General features: G+C 48.8%; 1 protein-coding gene across 1 annotated transcript in view; it reads right to left on the reverse strand.

Moving 5' to 3' along the window:
• Positions 1 to 3,874: 3,874 nt before the first annotated feature.
• The window catches only part of LOC138353238 (putative carbonic anhydrase-like protein 2), an 867,912-nt gene continuing 855,176 nt past the window's right edge, over positions 3,875 to 16,610 (reverse strand). Inside the window, exon 7 of the mRNA XM_069306124.1 lies at positions 3,875 to 4,105. Within this exon, the coding sequence (XP_069162225.1) occupies positions 3,875 to 4,105 (231 nt within the window). The remainder of the gene's footprint in view (positions 4,106 to 16,610) is intronic.

Below are 16,610 nucleotides of genomic sequence, written 5' to 3' on the forward strand. Positions count from 1 at the left end.
CACCTGCTGCTTGGTGATGTAGTTGCGCCAGCCCCTTAACACACCTGCTGCTTGGTGATGTAGATGTGGCCAGCCCCTTAACACACCTGCTGCTTGATGATGTAGATGGTCCAGCCCCTTAACACACCTGCTGCTTGGTGATGTAGATGGTCCAGCCCCTTAACACACCTGCTGCTTGGTGATGTAGTTGGGCCAGCCCCTTAACACACCTGCTGCTTGGTGATGTAGATGGGCCAGCCACTTAACACACCTGCTGCTTGGTGATGTAGATGGACGAGCCCCTTAACACACCTGCTGCTTGGTGATGTAGATGGGACAAGCCCCTTAACACACCTGCTGCTTGGTGATGTAGATGGGCCAGCCCCTTAACAAACCTGCTGCTTGGTGATGTAGATGGGCCAGCCACTTAACACACCTGCTGCTTGGTGATGTAGATGTGGCCAGCCCATTAACAAACCTGCTGCTTGGTGATGTAGATGGTCCAGCCCCTTAACACACCTGCTGCTTGGTGATGTAGATGGTCCAGCCCCTTAACACACCTGCTGCTTGGTGATGTAGATGGGCCAGCCCCTTAACACACCTGCTGCTTGGTGATGTAGATGGACGAGCCCCTTAACACACCTGCTGATTGGTGATGTGAATGGACGAGCCCCTTTATACACCTGCTGCTTGGTGATGTAGATGTGGCCAGCCCCTTAACACACCTGCTGCTTGGTGATGTAGATGTGGCCAGCCCCTTACCACACCTGCTGCTTGGTGATGTAGATGGGCCAGCCCCTAAACACACCTACTGCTTGGTGATGTACATGGGCCAGCTTCTTAACACACCTGCTGCTTGGTGATGTAGATGGACCAGCCCCTTAACACACCTGCTGCTTGGTGATGTAGTTGGGCCAGCCCCTTAACACACCTGCTGCTTGGTGATGTAGTTGGGCCAGCCACTTAACACACCTGCTGCTTGGTGATGTAGATGGACGAGCCCCTTAACACACCTGCTGCTTGGTGATGTAGATGGAACCAGCCCCTTAACACACCTGCTGCTTGGTGATGTAGATGGGCCAGCCCGTTAACAAACCTGCTGCTTGGTAATGTAGATGGGGCAGCCACTTAACACACCTGCTGCTTGGTGATGTAGATGTGGCCAGCCCCTTAACAAACCTGCTGCTTGGTGATGTAGATGGGCCAGCCCCTTAACACACCTGTTGCTAGGTGATGTAGATGGTCCAGCCCCTTAACACACCTGCTGCTTGGTGATGTAGATGGACGAGCCCCTTTATACACCTGCTGCTTGGTGATGTAGATGTGGCCAGCCCCTTAACACACCTGCTGCTTGGTGATGTAGATATGGCCAGCCCCTTACCACACCTGCTGCTTGGTGATGTAGATGGGCCAGCCCCTAAACACACCTACTGCTTGGTGATGTACATGGGCCAGCTTCTTAACACACCTGCTGCTTGGTGATGTAGATGGACCAGCACCTTAACACACCTGCTGCTTGGTGATGTAGTTGGGCCAGCCCCTTAACACACCTGCTGCTTGGTGATGTAGATGGGCCAGCCACTTAACACACCTGCTGCTTGGTGATGTAGATGGACGAGCCCCTTAACACACCTGCTGCTTGGTGATGTAGATGGGACCAGCCCCTTAACACACCTGCTGCTTGGTGATGTAGATGGGCCAGCCCCTTAACACACCTGCTACTTGGTGATGTAGATGGTCCAGCCCCTTAACACACCTGCTGCTTGGTGATGTAGATGGGCCAGCCCCTTAACACACCTGCTGCTTGGTGATGTAGATGGACGAGCCCCTTAACACACCTGCTGCTTGGTGATGTAGATGGACGAGCCCCTTAACACACCTGCTACTTGGTGATGTAGATGTGCCCAGCCCCTTAACACACCTGCTGCTTGGTGATGTAGATGTGGCCAGCCCCTTAACACACCTGCTGCTTGGTGATGTAGATGGGCCAGCCCCTAAACACACCTGCTGCTTGGTGATATAGATGGGCCAGCCCCTTAACACACCTGCTGCTTGGTGATGTAGATGGGCCAGCCCCTTAACACACCTGCTGCTTGGTGATGTAGATGGGCCAGCCCCGTAACACACCTGCTGCTTGGTGATGTAGATGGGCCAGCCACTTAACACACCTGCTGCTTGGTATGTAGATGGACGAGCCCCTTAACACACCTGGTGCTTGGTGATGTAGATGGGACCAGCCCCTTAACACACCTGCTGCTTGGTGATGTAGATGGGCCAGCCCCTTAACAAACCTGCTGCTTGGTGATGTAGATGGGCCAGCCACTTAACACACCTGCTTCTTGGTGATGTAGATGTGGCCAGCCCCTTAACACACCTGCTGCTTCTTGGTGATGTAGATGGGCCAGCCCCTTAACAAACCTGCTGCTTGGTGATGTAGATAGGCCAGCCCCTTAACACACCTGCTGCTTGGTGATGTAGATGGGCCAGCCACTTAACACACCTGCTGATTGGTGATGTAGATGGACGAGCCCCTTAACACACCTGCTGCTTGGTGATGTAGATGGACGAGCCCCTTAACACACCTGCTGCTTGGTGATGTAGATGTGGCCAGCCCCTTAACACACCTGCTGCTTGGTGATGTAGATGGGCCAACCCCTAAACACACCTGCTGCTTGGTGATGTAGATGGGCCAGCCCTTTAACACACCTGCTGCTTGGTGATGTAGATAGACCAGCCCCTTAACACACCTGCTGCTTGGTTATGTAGATGGGCCAGCCCCTTAACACACCTGCTGCTTGGTGATGTAGATGGGCCAGCCACTTCACACCTGCTGCTTGGTGATGTAGATGGGCCAGCCACTTAACACACCTGCTGCTTGGTGATGTAGATGGACGAGCCCCATAACACACTTGCTGCTTGGTGAGGTAGATGGGACCAGCCCCTTAACACACCTGCTGCTTGGTGATGTAGATGGGCCAGCCCCTTAACAAACCTGCTGCTTGGTGATGTAGATGGGCCAGGCACTTAACACACCTGCTGCTTGGTGATTTAGATGTGGCCAGCCCCTTAACACACCTGCTGCTTGGTGATGTAGATGGGCCAGCCCCTTAACAAACCTGCTGCTTGGTGATGTAGATGGGCCAGCCCCTTAACACACCTGCTGCTTGGTGATGTAGATGGGCCAGCCACTTAACACACCTGCTGCTTGGTGATGTAGATGAGCTAGTAACTTAACACACCTGCTGCTTGTTGATGTAGATGGGGTCCAGTCACTTAATTAAAACACATGCTGCTTGGTGATGTAGATGGGGTCCAGCAATTTAACACACCTGCTGTTTGGTGATGTAAATGGACCAGCCACTTAACACACCTGCTGCTTGGTGATGTAGATGGGGCCAGCCCCTTAACACACCTGCTGCTTGCTGATGTAGATAGTCCAGCCACTTAACACACCTGCTGCTTGGTGATGTAGATGGTCAACCACTTAACACACCTGCTGCTTGGTGATGTAGATGGGCCAGCCCCTTAACACACCTGCTGCTTAGTGATGTAGATGGGCCAGCCACTTAACACACCTGCTGCTCGGTGATATAGATGGGCCAGCCCCTTAACACACCTGCTGCTTGGTGATGTAGATGGGGCCAGCCCCTTAACACACCTGCTGCTTGGTGATGTAGATGGGCCAGCCCCTTAACACACCTGCTGCTTGGTGATGTAGATGAGCCAGCCACTTAACACACCTGCTGTTTGGTGATGTAGATGGGCCAGCACTTAACACACCTGCTGCTTGGTGATGTAGATGGACCAGCCACTTAACACACCTGCTGCTTGGTGATGTAGATGAGCCAGCCACTTAACACACCTGCTGCTTGGTGATGTAGCTGTGGCCAGCCACTTAACACACCTGCTGCTTGGTGATGTAGATGGGCTTGTTGACGACGACCCAGGTGACAGTCTCGTGGCAGGGCGGCTGCGTGAGGCTGCCCTCGTAGGTCATGTAGTTGTCCGTGCTGGGCAGCAGACCCCTGACGGACAGGTGCTGCACCGCCGCCCAGCTCCCCGCGTACCGGATCTTCTCCATGGCGTCCGTCAGCACGCTCAGCTCAGCGTTGCCCTGACTCGAGATCTGCCGGGGGAGAGGAGAAGGATGTGAGAGAATGAGGGAGAGTGAGAGGGACAGTCCTCTGGTGGCTTAGTGGTAACATACTCGCTCTGCTCTTTGTGAGCGGTTCGTTTGGTTTCCAGTATTGGCCAAGCAGGATTGTCTAGTCAAAAATCCTTAACTCTTCATCCCTGTTCACCCAATAGTAATTGAACCCTTGATTGAAAACCGATTAGCAGGTTCAGTTCCATGGACAACTAGAGGAGTGAGGCTCCAAGACCCACACGAGGGATAAGTTGTCAGCCCGCTAACAGCTCCTGCGACCACCTCTTTACACCTCTGCATAGAAAACCCCCCTACCTCAAACCCTCCCTGCCCCCACTCAAATGTTCAGCCAAATTTCCATCCCCCACACCCAATCCCCCACCCTTGTATCCCTACCCTCCTCCAGCCAAGTCCCCCCTCCCCACCTTTCCTTCCTGTCCTCACTCCCCATTCACCCCATACCCTCCCTGTCCCTCCCCCTTCACTGGATCCCCCGCCCCTCATCCCAGTATCCTCTGAGACCCTGTTATCCACCTCACAGGTCCTCACACCCAAGGAACAGCTTTCCCCACCAGCAGAACACTCACCAAGGAGGCGATTAGAGAAGGGACAGAAGAAAGTGAGCCTCGGGGCAATGTACACTAACATAGATGGAATTACAAATAAAGCAAATGAGCTTGGAGAACTGGTACTAGAGGAAGACCCAGACATAATAGCCCTCACAGAAACAAAGCTAACGAAAACGACAACAAATGCAGTGTTCCCACAGGACTATTATGTTATGAGGAAAGAGAGGGAAGGAAGAGGTGGTGGTGGTGTAGCTCTGCTGGTAAGAAATGGCTGGGATTTTGAGGAGATGGTTATTCAGGGCTGTGAAGGTTTCAGTGACTACATAGCAGGTACCATAACAACTGGAGGGCAAAAAATTATAGTCGTAGTCAAATATAATCCACCACCAAATGACAGAAGATCCAGACAGGAATATGATAGAAACAACGTGGCCACCATTAACATAATAGAGAGAGCAGCGTCTGTTGCTAGCAGGAATGGATCTGGACTACTAATAATGGGAGACTTCAACCATGGGAAGATACATTGGGAGAACAGAGACCCACATGGAGGACCAGAAACTTGCAGAGCTAAGCTGATGGACGTGGCAACAAGAAACTTTCTAAGCTAGCACATCAAGGAACCAACAAGAATGAGAGAAGATGAACCAGGAATGCTTTTTGATATTTACCCTAAATGAGTGGGATATAAGGGACGTTAAGATGGAAGCACCGTTGGGAATGAGTGACCACAGTGTATTGAACTTTGAGTACCTGGTAGAGCTAGGAATTATCTCCCCCCAAAAAGAAGTAGGAAACAAAAGGCTGGCATACCGAAAGGAGAATTATGAAGAGATTAGAAGTTTCCTAAGTGAAATACCTTGGGACAAAGACCTCAGAGATACGTCTGTACAAGATATGATGGACTATGTTACCCAAAAGTGTCAGGAGACTGTAAACAGGTTCATCCCGGCCAAAACACAGAAATCCGAGAAGCAACAAAAGAATCCATGGTATAATAGGGCATGTATGGAAGCGAAGAAACTGAACAAAAGGGCGTGGAGGAACTTCCGGAATAACAGAACACCAGAAAGCAGAGAGAGAGATACCAGAGAACCAGGAATGAGTACGTCAGGGTGAGAAGAGAAGCAGAGAAAAGTTATGAAAATGATATAGCAAACAAAGCCAAGACCGAACCAAAGCTACTCCACAGTCACATCAGAAGGAAAACAACAGTGAAAGAACAGGTATTGAAACTTCGAACAGGCGAGGACAGGTATAGAGAGAATGACAAAGAGGTGTGTGAAGAACTCAACAAGAGGTTCCAGGAGGACTTCACAATAGAACAAGGCGAAGTCACTGTGCTAGGAGAAAGGGAGGTAAACCAGGCGGCCTTGGAAGAGTTCGAAATTACGAGAGAAGAGGTCAAGAGACACCTGCTGGATCTGGATGATGGAATGGCTGTTGGATCTTGCCATGGGTACTGAAAGAGTGTGCAGAGGCACTTTGCTTGCCACTCTCCTTAGTGCATAGTAAGTCACTAGAGACGGGAGACCTACCAGAAATATGGAAGACGGCGAATGTGGTCCCAATATACAAAAAGGGTGACAGACAACAGGCACTGAACTACAGGTAGGTGTCCTTGACTTGTATACCATGCAAGGTGAAGGAGAAGATCGTGAGAAAAACCTGGTAACACATCTGGAGAGAAGGGACTTCATGACAAATCGCCAACATGGATTCAGGGACGGTAAATCTTGCCTGACTGGCTTAATAGAATTTTACGACCAAGTGACAAAGATTAAGCAAGAAAGAGAAGGCTGGGTGGACTGCATTTTCTTGGATTATCGGAAAGCCTTTGACACAGTACCGCATAAGAGGCTGGTACATAAGCTGGAGAGACAGGCAGGTGTAGCTGGGAAGGTGCTCCAGTGGATAAGGGAGTACCTGAGCAATAGGAAGCAGAGAGTTACGGTGAAGGGTGAGACCTCTGATTGGCGTGGTCACCAGTGGAGTCCCTCAGGGCTCTGTACTCGGTCCTATCTTGTTTCTGATATATGTAAATGATCTCCCGGAGGGTATAGATTCATTTCTCTCAATGTTTGCAGACGATGCCAAAATTATGAGAAGGACTAAAACAGAAGACGACTGCTTGAGGCTTCAAGAAGACCTAAACATGCTGAAAAAATGGTCAAACCAAATGGTTGTTAAAGTTTAACCCAAGCAAATGTTATGTAATGAAGATAGGTGTAGGGAGCAGGAGGCCAGATACAAGGTACCATCTGGGAGATGAAATACTTCAAGAGTCAGAGAAAGATAAAGACTTGGGGGTTGATATCACGCTAGACCTGTTTCCAGCAGCCCATATCAAAAGGATAAAATCAGCAGCATATGCCAGGTTGGCTAACATAAGAACGGCCTTTAGAAACTTGTGTAAGGAATCTTTCAGAACATTATATACCACATATGTCAGACCAATCCTGGAGTATGCGGCTCCAGCATGGATTCCATATCTAGTCAAGCATAAGACTAAACTGGAAAAGGTTCAAAGGTTAGCCACCAGACTAGTACCCGAGCTGAGAGGTATGAGCTACGAGGAGAGACTACGGGAATTAAACCTCACTTCGTTGGAAGACAGAAGAGTTAGGGGGGACATGATCACCACATTCAAGAACCTCAAGGGAATCGGCAGGGTTGATAAAGACAGACTGTTTAACACAAGGGGCACACGCACTAGGGGACACAGGTGGAAACTGAGTGCCCAAATGAGCCACAGAGATATCAGAAAGAACTTTTTTAGTGTCAGAGTGGTTGACAAATGGAATGCATTAGGAAGTGATGTGGTGGAGGCTGACTCCATACACAGTTTCAAGTGTAGATATGATAGAGCCCAATAGGCTCAGGAACCTGTACACCTATTGATTGACAGTTGAGAGGCGGGACCGAAGAGCCAGAGCTCAACCCCCGCAAGCACAACTATGTGAGTACACACACACACACACACACACACACACACACACACACACACACACACACACACACACTCTATCTCTCTCCTACATCTCTCTCTCTCTCTCTCTCTCTCTCTCTCTCTCTCTCTCTCTCTCTCTCTCTCTCTCTCTCTCTCTCTCTCTCTCTCTCTCTCTCTCTCTCTCTCTGTCTCTCTCTCTCTCTCTCTCTCTCTCTCTCTCTCTCTCTCGTCTCTCTCCTCTCTCTCTCTCTCTCTCTCTCTCTCTCTCTCTCTCTCTCTCTCTCTCTCTCTCTCTCTCTCTCTCTCTCTCTCTCTCTCTCTCTCTCTCTCTCTCTCTCTCTCTCTCTCTCTCTCTCTCTCTCTCTCTCTCTCTCTCTCTCTCTCTCTCTCTCTCTCTCTCTCTCTCTCTCTCTCTCTCTCTCTCTCTCTCTCTCTCTCTCTCTCTCTCTCTCTCTCTCTCTCTCTCTCTCTCTCTCTCTCTCTCTCTCTCTCTCTCTCTCTCTCTCTCTCTCTCTCTCTCTGTCTCTCTCTCTCTCTCTCTCTCTCTCTCTCTCTCTCTCTCTCTCTCTCTCTCTCTCTCTCTCTCTCTCTCTCTCTCTCTCTCTCTCTCTCTTCTCTCTCTCTCTCTCTCTCTCTCTCTCTCTCTCTCTCTCTCTCTCTCTCTCTCTCTCTCTCTCTCTCTCTCTCTCTCCTCTCTCTCTCTCTCTCTCTCTCTCTCTCTCTCTCTCTCTCTCTCTCTCTCTCTCTCTCTCTCTCTCTCTCTCTCTCTCTCTCTCTCTCTCTCTCTCTCTCTCTCTCTCTCTCTCTCTCTCTCTCTTCTCTCTCTCTCGCTCTCTGTCTCTCTCTCTCTCTCTCTCTCTCTCTCTCTCTCTCTCTCTCTCTCTCTCTCTCTCTCTCTCTCTCTCTCTCCCTCTCTCTCTCTCTCTCTCTCTCTCTCTCTCTCTCTCTCTCTCTCTCTCTCTCTCTCTCTCTCTCTCTCTCTCTCTCTCTCTCTCTCTCTCTCTCTCTCTCTCTCTCTCTCTCTCTCTCTCTCTCTCTCTCTCTCTCTCTCTCTCTCTCTCTCTCTCTCTCTCTCTCTCTCTCTCTCTCTCTCTCTCTCTCTCTCTCTCTCTCTCTCTCTCTCTCTCTCTCTCTCTCTCTCTCTCTCTCTCTCTCTCCCTCTCTCTCTCTCTCTCTCTCTCTCTCTCTCTCTCTCTCTCTCTCTCTCTCTCTCTCTCTCTCTCTCTCTCTCTCTCTCTCTCTCTCTCTATCTCTCTCTCTCTCTCTCTCGGGCAAAGCATGGAAGGGACACGAACTCGGGCTTATGCACGCAGGATGTCAATCGCGGCTGGAACAAATTCAGAGGAAGGGGTGGAACAGGAAGCCTGGATGAAGGGAGTATTCCAGCAAATGTGGGAGGAATTCAGTAAAGAACTGAGGGTAATGAGGGAGACAGTTGCCAACCTGCAGGATGAACTAAGGGCAGCAAAGTAGATAAGAAGCCTGAAGGAGACTTCTCCACAATACCAGACACAAACCGTGCCCCAGGGAGACAGGAATGCTACTGTGGAGGGGACCTCTACACCTCAGCTCTCATTTGCTGAAATACTTGAAACGAGCCCTGAAGCTAGGTCTGCGGTTAAGGAAGTTGCCATGGAAGTGGCTTCCTCTCAGGAAGCGGCTAGATGTACTAGCCGGCTGATAGAGAGAAATAGAGCAGTAGTAGTAGCAGGTATTAAAGAACAAACAGGGACCAGACCAAAGGAGCGGAGAGACAAGGACAAAAACATGATTAAAGAGATCCAAAAGAGGTAAGGATGGAGGGAGCTGAGCAAAATGTTGAAAAGGTTTTCAGGCTTCGAAAGTACAACAAGGACAGAGACCGAATGATAAAGGTGGTTTTCATGAGCGAAATCGCGAAAGAGGAACTGTTAGAAAGGAAGTGCTGTCTAACAGGTGTAGAGAAGTTCAAAAGAGTATTCTTGCAGAGGGATATGACTAGGGAAGAGAGAATGCAGGCAGCAAACGCGAGGAAGGAGCGCACGGAGAGAGAAAGGAATCAGGGAACCACACCCCCGATCCTTACAATCCCAGAGGGGAATGGGGAACCCTCCTCAAACAGTGCATTAGCCACAGGGAGTGCGGCACCACCTCCTCATTCTACCCAACAGACACCCTACCTGCCCCAACCCCTGTCAGCCCCCCACTAAGTACCCACCTAAGGCACCCTCCCCCCACCCACCCCTCTCCTCCCCACTCACCCCTCCCCCCAGGACCTCCCTTCTCCCCCATCCCCCAAGCCCTCCCTTCTCCCACATGCCCTTTCGTCCCTCCCACCCACAAGCCCTCCATTCTCCCCCACCCCCCTAAGCTCCCCACTCTCCCCCACGCCACCTAAGCCTTCCCCTCTCCACCACTCCCCAAAACCCTCCCCTCTTCCTCAACCACCTCAGCCTTCCCTTTCCCCCCACGCCCCCCAAGCCCTCCCCACTTTATTGCCCCCCAAACCCCCCATTCTCCCCCATCCCCCCCACCCCCCCTAACCCTCCCCCTCTCACCCACCCCCCCAAGCCCTTCCTCCTCCACCAGTCTCCCCATACCAGATCCTCCCAGCCCCCGCTCACCCCAGACCCCACAGGTCCCCCCCAGAGGAGAAGCAGAAGAGAGTTAGTTTCAGGGCAATGTACTCGAACACAGATGGGATCACAAGCAAGGCAAGTGAACTAAGGGAAAGAGCACAAGAAGTGAACCCAGATGTAATTGGATTCACTGAAACAAAACTCTCTGGAATCATAACGAATGCCGTGTTTCCCCAGGAGTACACAATAATAAGGAAAGAGAGGGAAGGTAGGGGAGGAGGCGGAGTGGCCCAACTCATGAGAAAGGAATGGAATTTTAAGGAGATGGCTATCCCGGGCTGTGAGGGTTTCAGAGACTACATAGCAGGCACCATGACAATGGGAGGACCAAGGATAGTAGTAGCAGTAATATATAATCCTCCACCAAATGACAGAAGACCCAGTCAAGAGTACAAAAGCAACAACATGCCAGTTAACACTATAATTGAGAGGGCAGCCTCTTCTGCCTGTAGAAATAGATCCCACCTGGTCATCATGGGGGACTTCAATCACGGCAGGATTGATTGGGAGAACAAGGAACCGCATGGAGGCGAGGATACGTGGAGAGCCAAACTACTGGAGGTGGCGACTAGAAACTTCTTAACCCAGCATGTCAGAGAACCCACAAGGATGAGAGGAAATGACGAACCAGCGAGACTCGACCTGGTTTTCACCCTGAACGAAAATTCCTAGCAGATATAGCATGGGAAACAGAGCTCAGGGAAAAGACGGCCCAAGATATGATGAAATACATCACGCAAAAATGCAAGGACGCAGCAAACAAGTTTGTCCCAGTCCAAAAGGAAAACAGTGAAATGAAGATGAGAAACCCATGGTTTAATCAGAGATGTAGGCTAGCTAAGCAGGACACTGGAGAGCAGAGAAAGATACCAGAATGACAGGAATGAATGTCAGGATGAGAAGAGAGGCAGAAAGACAATACGAAAATGACATCGCAAGCAAGGCAAATACTCAGCCTAAATTGCTGCATAGCTACATCAGGAGAAAAACAACAGTAAAGGAACAGGTTATGAAATTAAGGATAGGGGCAGAAGGATTCACTACAAATGACAAGGAAGTGTGTGAGGAACTGAATAAGAAATTCCAAGAGGTCTTCACCTTAGAGCAAGGAGAAATCCCAGAGATAACAGAGGGAATAGCTAACCAGGAACCACTGGAAGAGTTTGAGATTACCAGCGGGGAAGTAAGGAAGTGTTTACTAGAATTGGATGTGACAAAGGCTACAGGCCCAGATGGAATCTCCCCTTGGATACTAAAGGAAGGAGCAGAAGAACTGTGCCTCCCGCTCTCCATGGTGTATAACAAATCACTGGCAACAGGGGAACTGCCAGAAATTTGGAAAGCAGCTAACGTAGTCCCGATATACAAGAAAGGGGATAGACAGAAGGCACTGGATTACAGACCAGTGTCCCTAACCTGCATACCATGCAAGATGATGGAGAAGATTGTGCGAAGAAAGCTAGTGGAGCACCTGGAGCGAAAGTACTTTGTAACACAGCATCAACATGGATTCAGGGATGGCAGGTCCTGCCTCACAGGGTTACTTGAATTCTACGACCAGGCAACAAAAATAAGGCAAGAAAGAGAAGGGTGGGCAGACTGCATATTTTTGGATTGTCAGAAAGCCTTTGATACAGTGCCACACAAGAGGCTAGTGAAAAAACTTGAGATGCAGGCTGGAGTGAAAGGGAAGGTACTCCGTTGGATACAGGAGTACCTAAGTAACAGGAGACAACGAGTCAGTGTGAGGGGTGAGGTCTCAGATTGGCGAGACGTTACGAGTGGAGTACCGCAGGGGTCAGTCCTTGGACCTATACTGTTTCTGATATATGTAAATGATCTTCCAGAGGGTATAGAATCGTTTCTCTCAATGTTTGCCGATGATGCAAAAATTATGAGGAGGATTGAAACTGAGGACGATAGTAAAAGGCTACAAGATGACCAAGACAGACTGAGTGAATGGTCCAACAAATGGCTGTTGAAGTTTACCCCGAGTAAATGCAAAGTAATGAAACTAGGTGGTGGAAATAGGAGGCCAAACACAGGATACAGAATAGGAGATGAAGTACTTAATGAAACGAACAGAGAGAAAGATCTAGGAGTTGATATCACACCAAACCTGTCTCCTGAAGCCCACATAAAAAGAATAACGTCTGCGGCATATGCGAGGCTGGCTAACATCAGAACAGCGTTCAGGAACCTGTGTAAGGAATCATTCAGAATCTTGTACACCACATATGTAAGACCAATCCTGGAGTATGCGGCCCCAGCATGGAGCCCGTACCTTGTCAAGCACAAGACGAAGCTGGAAAAAGTCCAAAGGTATGCTACTAGACTAGTCCCAGAACTAAGAGGCATGAGTTACGAGGAAAGGCTGCGGGAAATGCACCTTACGACACTGGAAGACAGAAGAGTAAGGGGAGACATGATCACAGCCTACAAAATCCTCAGAGGAATCGACCGGGTAAACAAGGATAAACAATTCAACACTGGTGGGACGCGAACAAGGGGACACAGGTGGAAACTGAGTACCCACATGAGCCACAGAGACGTTAGAAGGAACTTTTTCAGTGTCAGAGTAGTTAACGGATGGAATGCATTAGGCAGTGATGTGGTGGAGGCTGACTCCATACACAGTTTCAAGTGTAGATATGATAGAGCCCAATAGGCTCAGGAATCTGTACACCAGTTGATTGACAGTTGAGAGGCGGGACCAAAGAGCCAAAGCTCAACCCCCGCAAGCACAAATAGATCAGTACACACACACACACACACACACACACACACACACACACACACACACGAACGTAAAGACGCACATGTAGAAGAGCTTGAGCAACTCTGGCGTCTCCATGAAACTCTTGGCTCACCATTGTTTACTCTATATAACGTCCCACCACAGCTAGCTCTGTATAAGAGCTTTACATAACGTCCCACCACTGCTAGCTCTGTATAAGAGCTTTACATAACGTCCCACAACTGCTAGCTCTGTATAAGGCCTCTATATAACCGCTCACAATGCTGACATTTTGAGATATTATTTTGACTTATACTGGTATAAGTTGTAAAAGTTATTCAACCGTACATCAATGCTAGCTCTATATAACCGCTCATCAATACTAGCTCTATACAACCACTCATCAATACTAGCTCTATACAACCACTCATCAATGCTAGCTCTATACAACCACTCGTCAATGCTAGCTCTATACAACCACTCGTCAATGCTAGCTCTATACAACCACTCATCAATGCTAGCTCTATACAACCACTCGTCAATGCTAGCTCTATACAACCACTCATCAATGCTAGCTCTATACAACCACTCATCAATGCTAGCTCTATACAACCACTCGTCAATGCTAGCTCTATACAACCACTCGTCAATGCTAGCTCTATACAACCACTCGTCAATGCTAGCTCTATACAACCACTCATCAGTACTAGCTCTATACAACCACTCATCAATGCTAGCTCTATACAACCACTCATCAATGCTAGCTCTATACAACCACTCGTCAATGCTAGCTCTATACAACCACTCGTCAATGCTAGCTCTATACAACCACTCATCAATGCTAGCTCTATACAACCACTCATCAGTGCTAGCTCTATACAACTGGTCATGAATGCTAACTCTATACAACCGGTCATGAATGCTAGGCTCTATATAACAGTTCACCGTGGCTGGCTCTATATAACAGTTCACCGTTGCTGGCTCTATATAACAGTTCAGCGTGTCTGGCTCTATATTACAGTTCACCGTGATAGGCTCTATATAACAGTTCACCGTGGCTGGCTCTATATAACAGTTCACTGTCGCTGGCTCTATATAACAGTTCACCGTGACTGGCTCTATATTACAGTTCACCATGACAGGCTCTATATAACAGTTCACCGTGGCTGGCTCTATATAACAGTTCACTGTGGCTGGTTCTATCTAGCAGTTGACCGTGACTGGCTCTATAAGAGTTCACCGTGGCTGACTGTATATAACAGTTCACCGTGGCTGGTTCTATCTAGCAGTTGACCGTGACTGGCTCTATATAACAGTTCACCGTGGCTGACTCTAAATAACAGTTCACCGTGGCTGGCTCTATCTATCAGTTGACCGTGACTGGCTCTATATAACAGTTCACCGAGGCTGACTCTATATAACAGTTCACCGTGGCTGGCTCTATATAACAGTTCACCGTGGCTGACTCTATATAACAGTTCCCCGTGGCTGGCTCTATATAACAGTTCACCGTGGCTGGCTCTATATAGCAGTTCACTGTGGCTGGATCTATATAACAGTTCACCGTGGCTGGCTCTATATAACAGTTCACCGTAGCTGGCTCTATATAACAGTTCACTGTGGCTGGCTCTATAAAACAGTTCACTGTGGCTGGCTCTATATAACAGTTCATCGTGGCTGGCTCTATATAACAGTTCACTGTGGCTGGCTCTATATAACAGTTCACCGTAGCTGGCTCTATATAACAGTTCACTGTGGCTGGCTCTATATAACAGTTCACTGTGGCTGGGTCTATATAACAGTTCACCGTGGCTGGCTCTATATAACAGTTCACTGTAGCTGGCTCTATATAACAGTTTACTGTGGCTGGCTCTATATAACAGTTCACCGTGGCTGGCTCTATATAACAGTTCACTGTGGCTGGCTCTATATACCAGTTCACTGTGGCTGGCTCTATATAACAGTTCACCGTGGCTGGCTCTATATAACAGTTCACTGTGGCTGGCTCTATATAACAGTTCACTGTGGCTGGCTCTATATAACAGTTCACCGTGGATAGCTCTATATAACAGTTCACCGTAGCTGGCTCTATATAACAGTTCACCGTGGCTGGCTCTATATAACAGTTCACCGTGGCTGGCTCTATATAACAGTTCACCGTGGCTGGCTCTATATAACAGTTCACCGTGGCTGGCTCTATATAACAGTTCACCGTGGCTGGCTCTATATAACAGTTCACCGTGGCTGGCTCTATATAACAGTTCACCGTGGCTGGCTCTATTTAACAAACAGCTCAACACATGGAAAATAAGCTATTGGCATTCGCATAAAATTCCCATTTGGGGCTCCGGAGAAAATTTCCAAATCAGAGGAACTCTGCACTTAAATAGCCGGAGCCATTGTTGTGATATATCTCTCACATGGACGGAGCTTATTTCGGCACATTTTATACCAGAGCTACGAGGAGGAAGGAAGGAAGGAAGGAAGGAAGGAAGGAAGGAAGGAAGGAAGGAAGGAAGGAAGGAAGGAAGGAAGGAAGGAAGGAAGGAAGGAAGGAAGGAAGGAAGGAAGGAAGGAATTATCAGGGGAAAGGGCCAAGCCAATACGACTATATACCACTGGGAAGGGGTCAGGATAAGAAATTGTGATGGGACGAGGGGAAAGAATGGTGCCCAACCACTTACGTAGACCGGATGCGCATGTAATATATTTGAACAATCTACTCTCGTGCATAAGGCAATGAAGCGCGTCAATGACTGGGCAAGTACAACGCAAACTGATCTTGCTGGCATATACCTTGCGACTGGATTTTTAAGAGACAAAAGCAGTGGACTAATGTGTTGACCAACCCACACACTATAAAGTGAAGGGGCGACGACGTTTCGGTATAAATAGGAGCTGCTCGTATGGGCCAATAGGCCTTCTGCAGTTACCTTTGTTCTTATCCCTATTACTATCCCCTTTATTACACCTACCTTGCATACCTTTTGCCTTGCCTTTTCCTCCTCTAAGATGCTCTTCTACTCACCTCTCTCTTGCCTATTTATTGCCTCGTCTCCTTTCCTCATCGAGGAAATTACGGGCTCACCATAGCCCGTGCTACATGGACACCGTTCCGAGTAGCTAAATCTAAAACAACAACAACACATTTCCTCATCACAATCGACTTGAGAATGGTCCAGGACGGACCGAAACGTCGTCGTCCCTTCACTTTCTAGTGTGTGGTCTGGTCAACATCTTTCTGCCACGTTATTGTGACTCCTCGTCTGCAGTGGACTTATATACTGTGACTCGCAGAGTGCACTCCTGGCACTGAACGCACATAGTAGTGACACCCAGAAAATGTGACTCGCAGAGTGCACTCCTGGCACTGAACGCACATAGTAGTGACACCCAGAAAATGTGACTCGCAGAGTGCACTCCTGGCACTGAACGCACATAGTAGTGACACCCAGAAAATAGTCAGTGATATTCGAATGAATGTTTTAGTTGCTAAAGAAAACAGATTTGAAATTAAATTTCTATGGATACCATCACATGTTGGCATCTCAAGGCATGACACTGTTGATATGCTTGCTAAGACAGCCTGTAGAAAACCAGTAGTAGAAAT

This window comes from Procambarus clarkii, chromosome 56 (assembly GCF_040958095.1).
Source record: "Procambarus clarkii isolate CNS0578487 chromosome 56, FALCON_Pclarkii_2.0, whole genome shotgun sequence".
Lineage (NCBI taxonomy): Eukaryota > Metazoa > Arthropoda > Malacostraca > Decapoda > Cambaridae > Procambarus > Procambarus clarkii.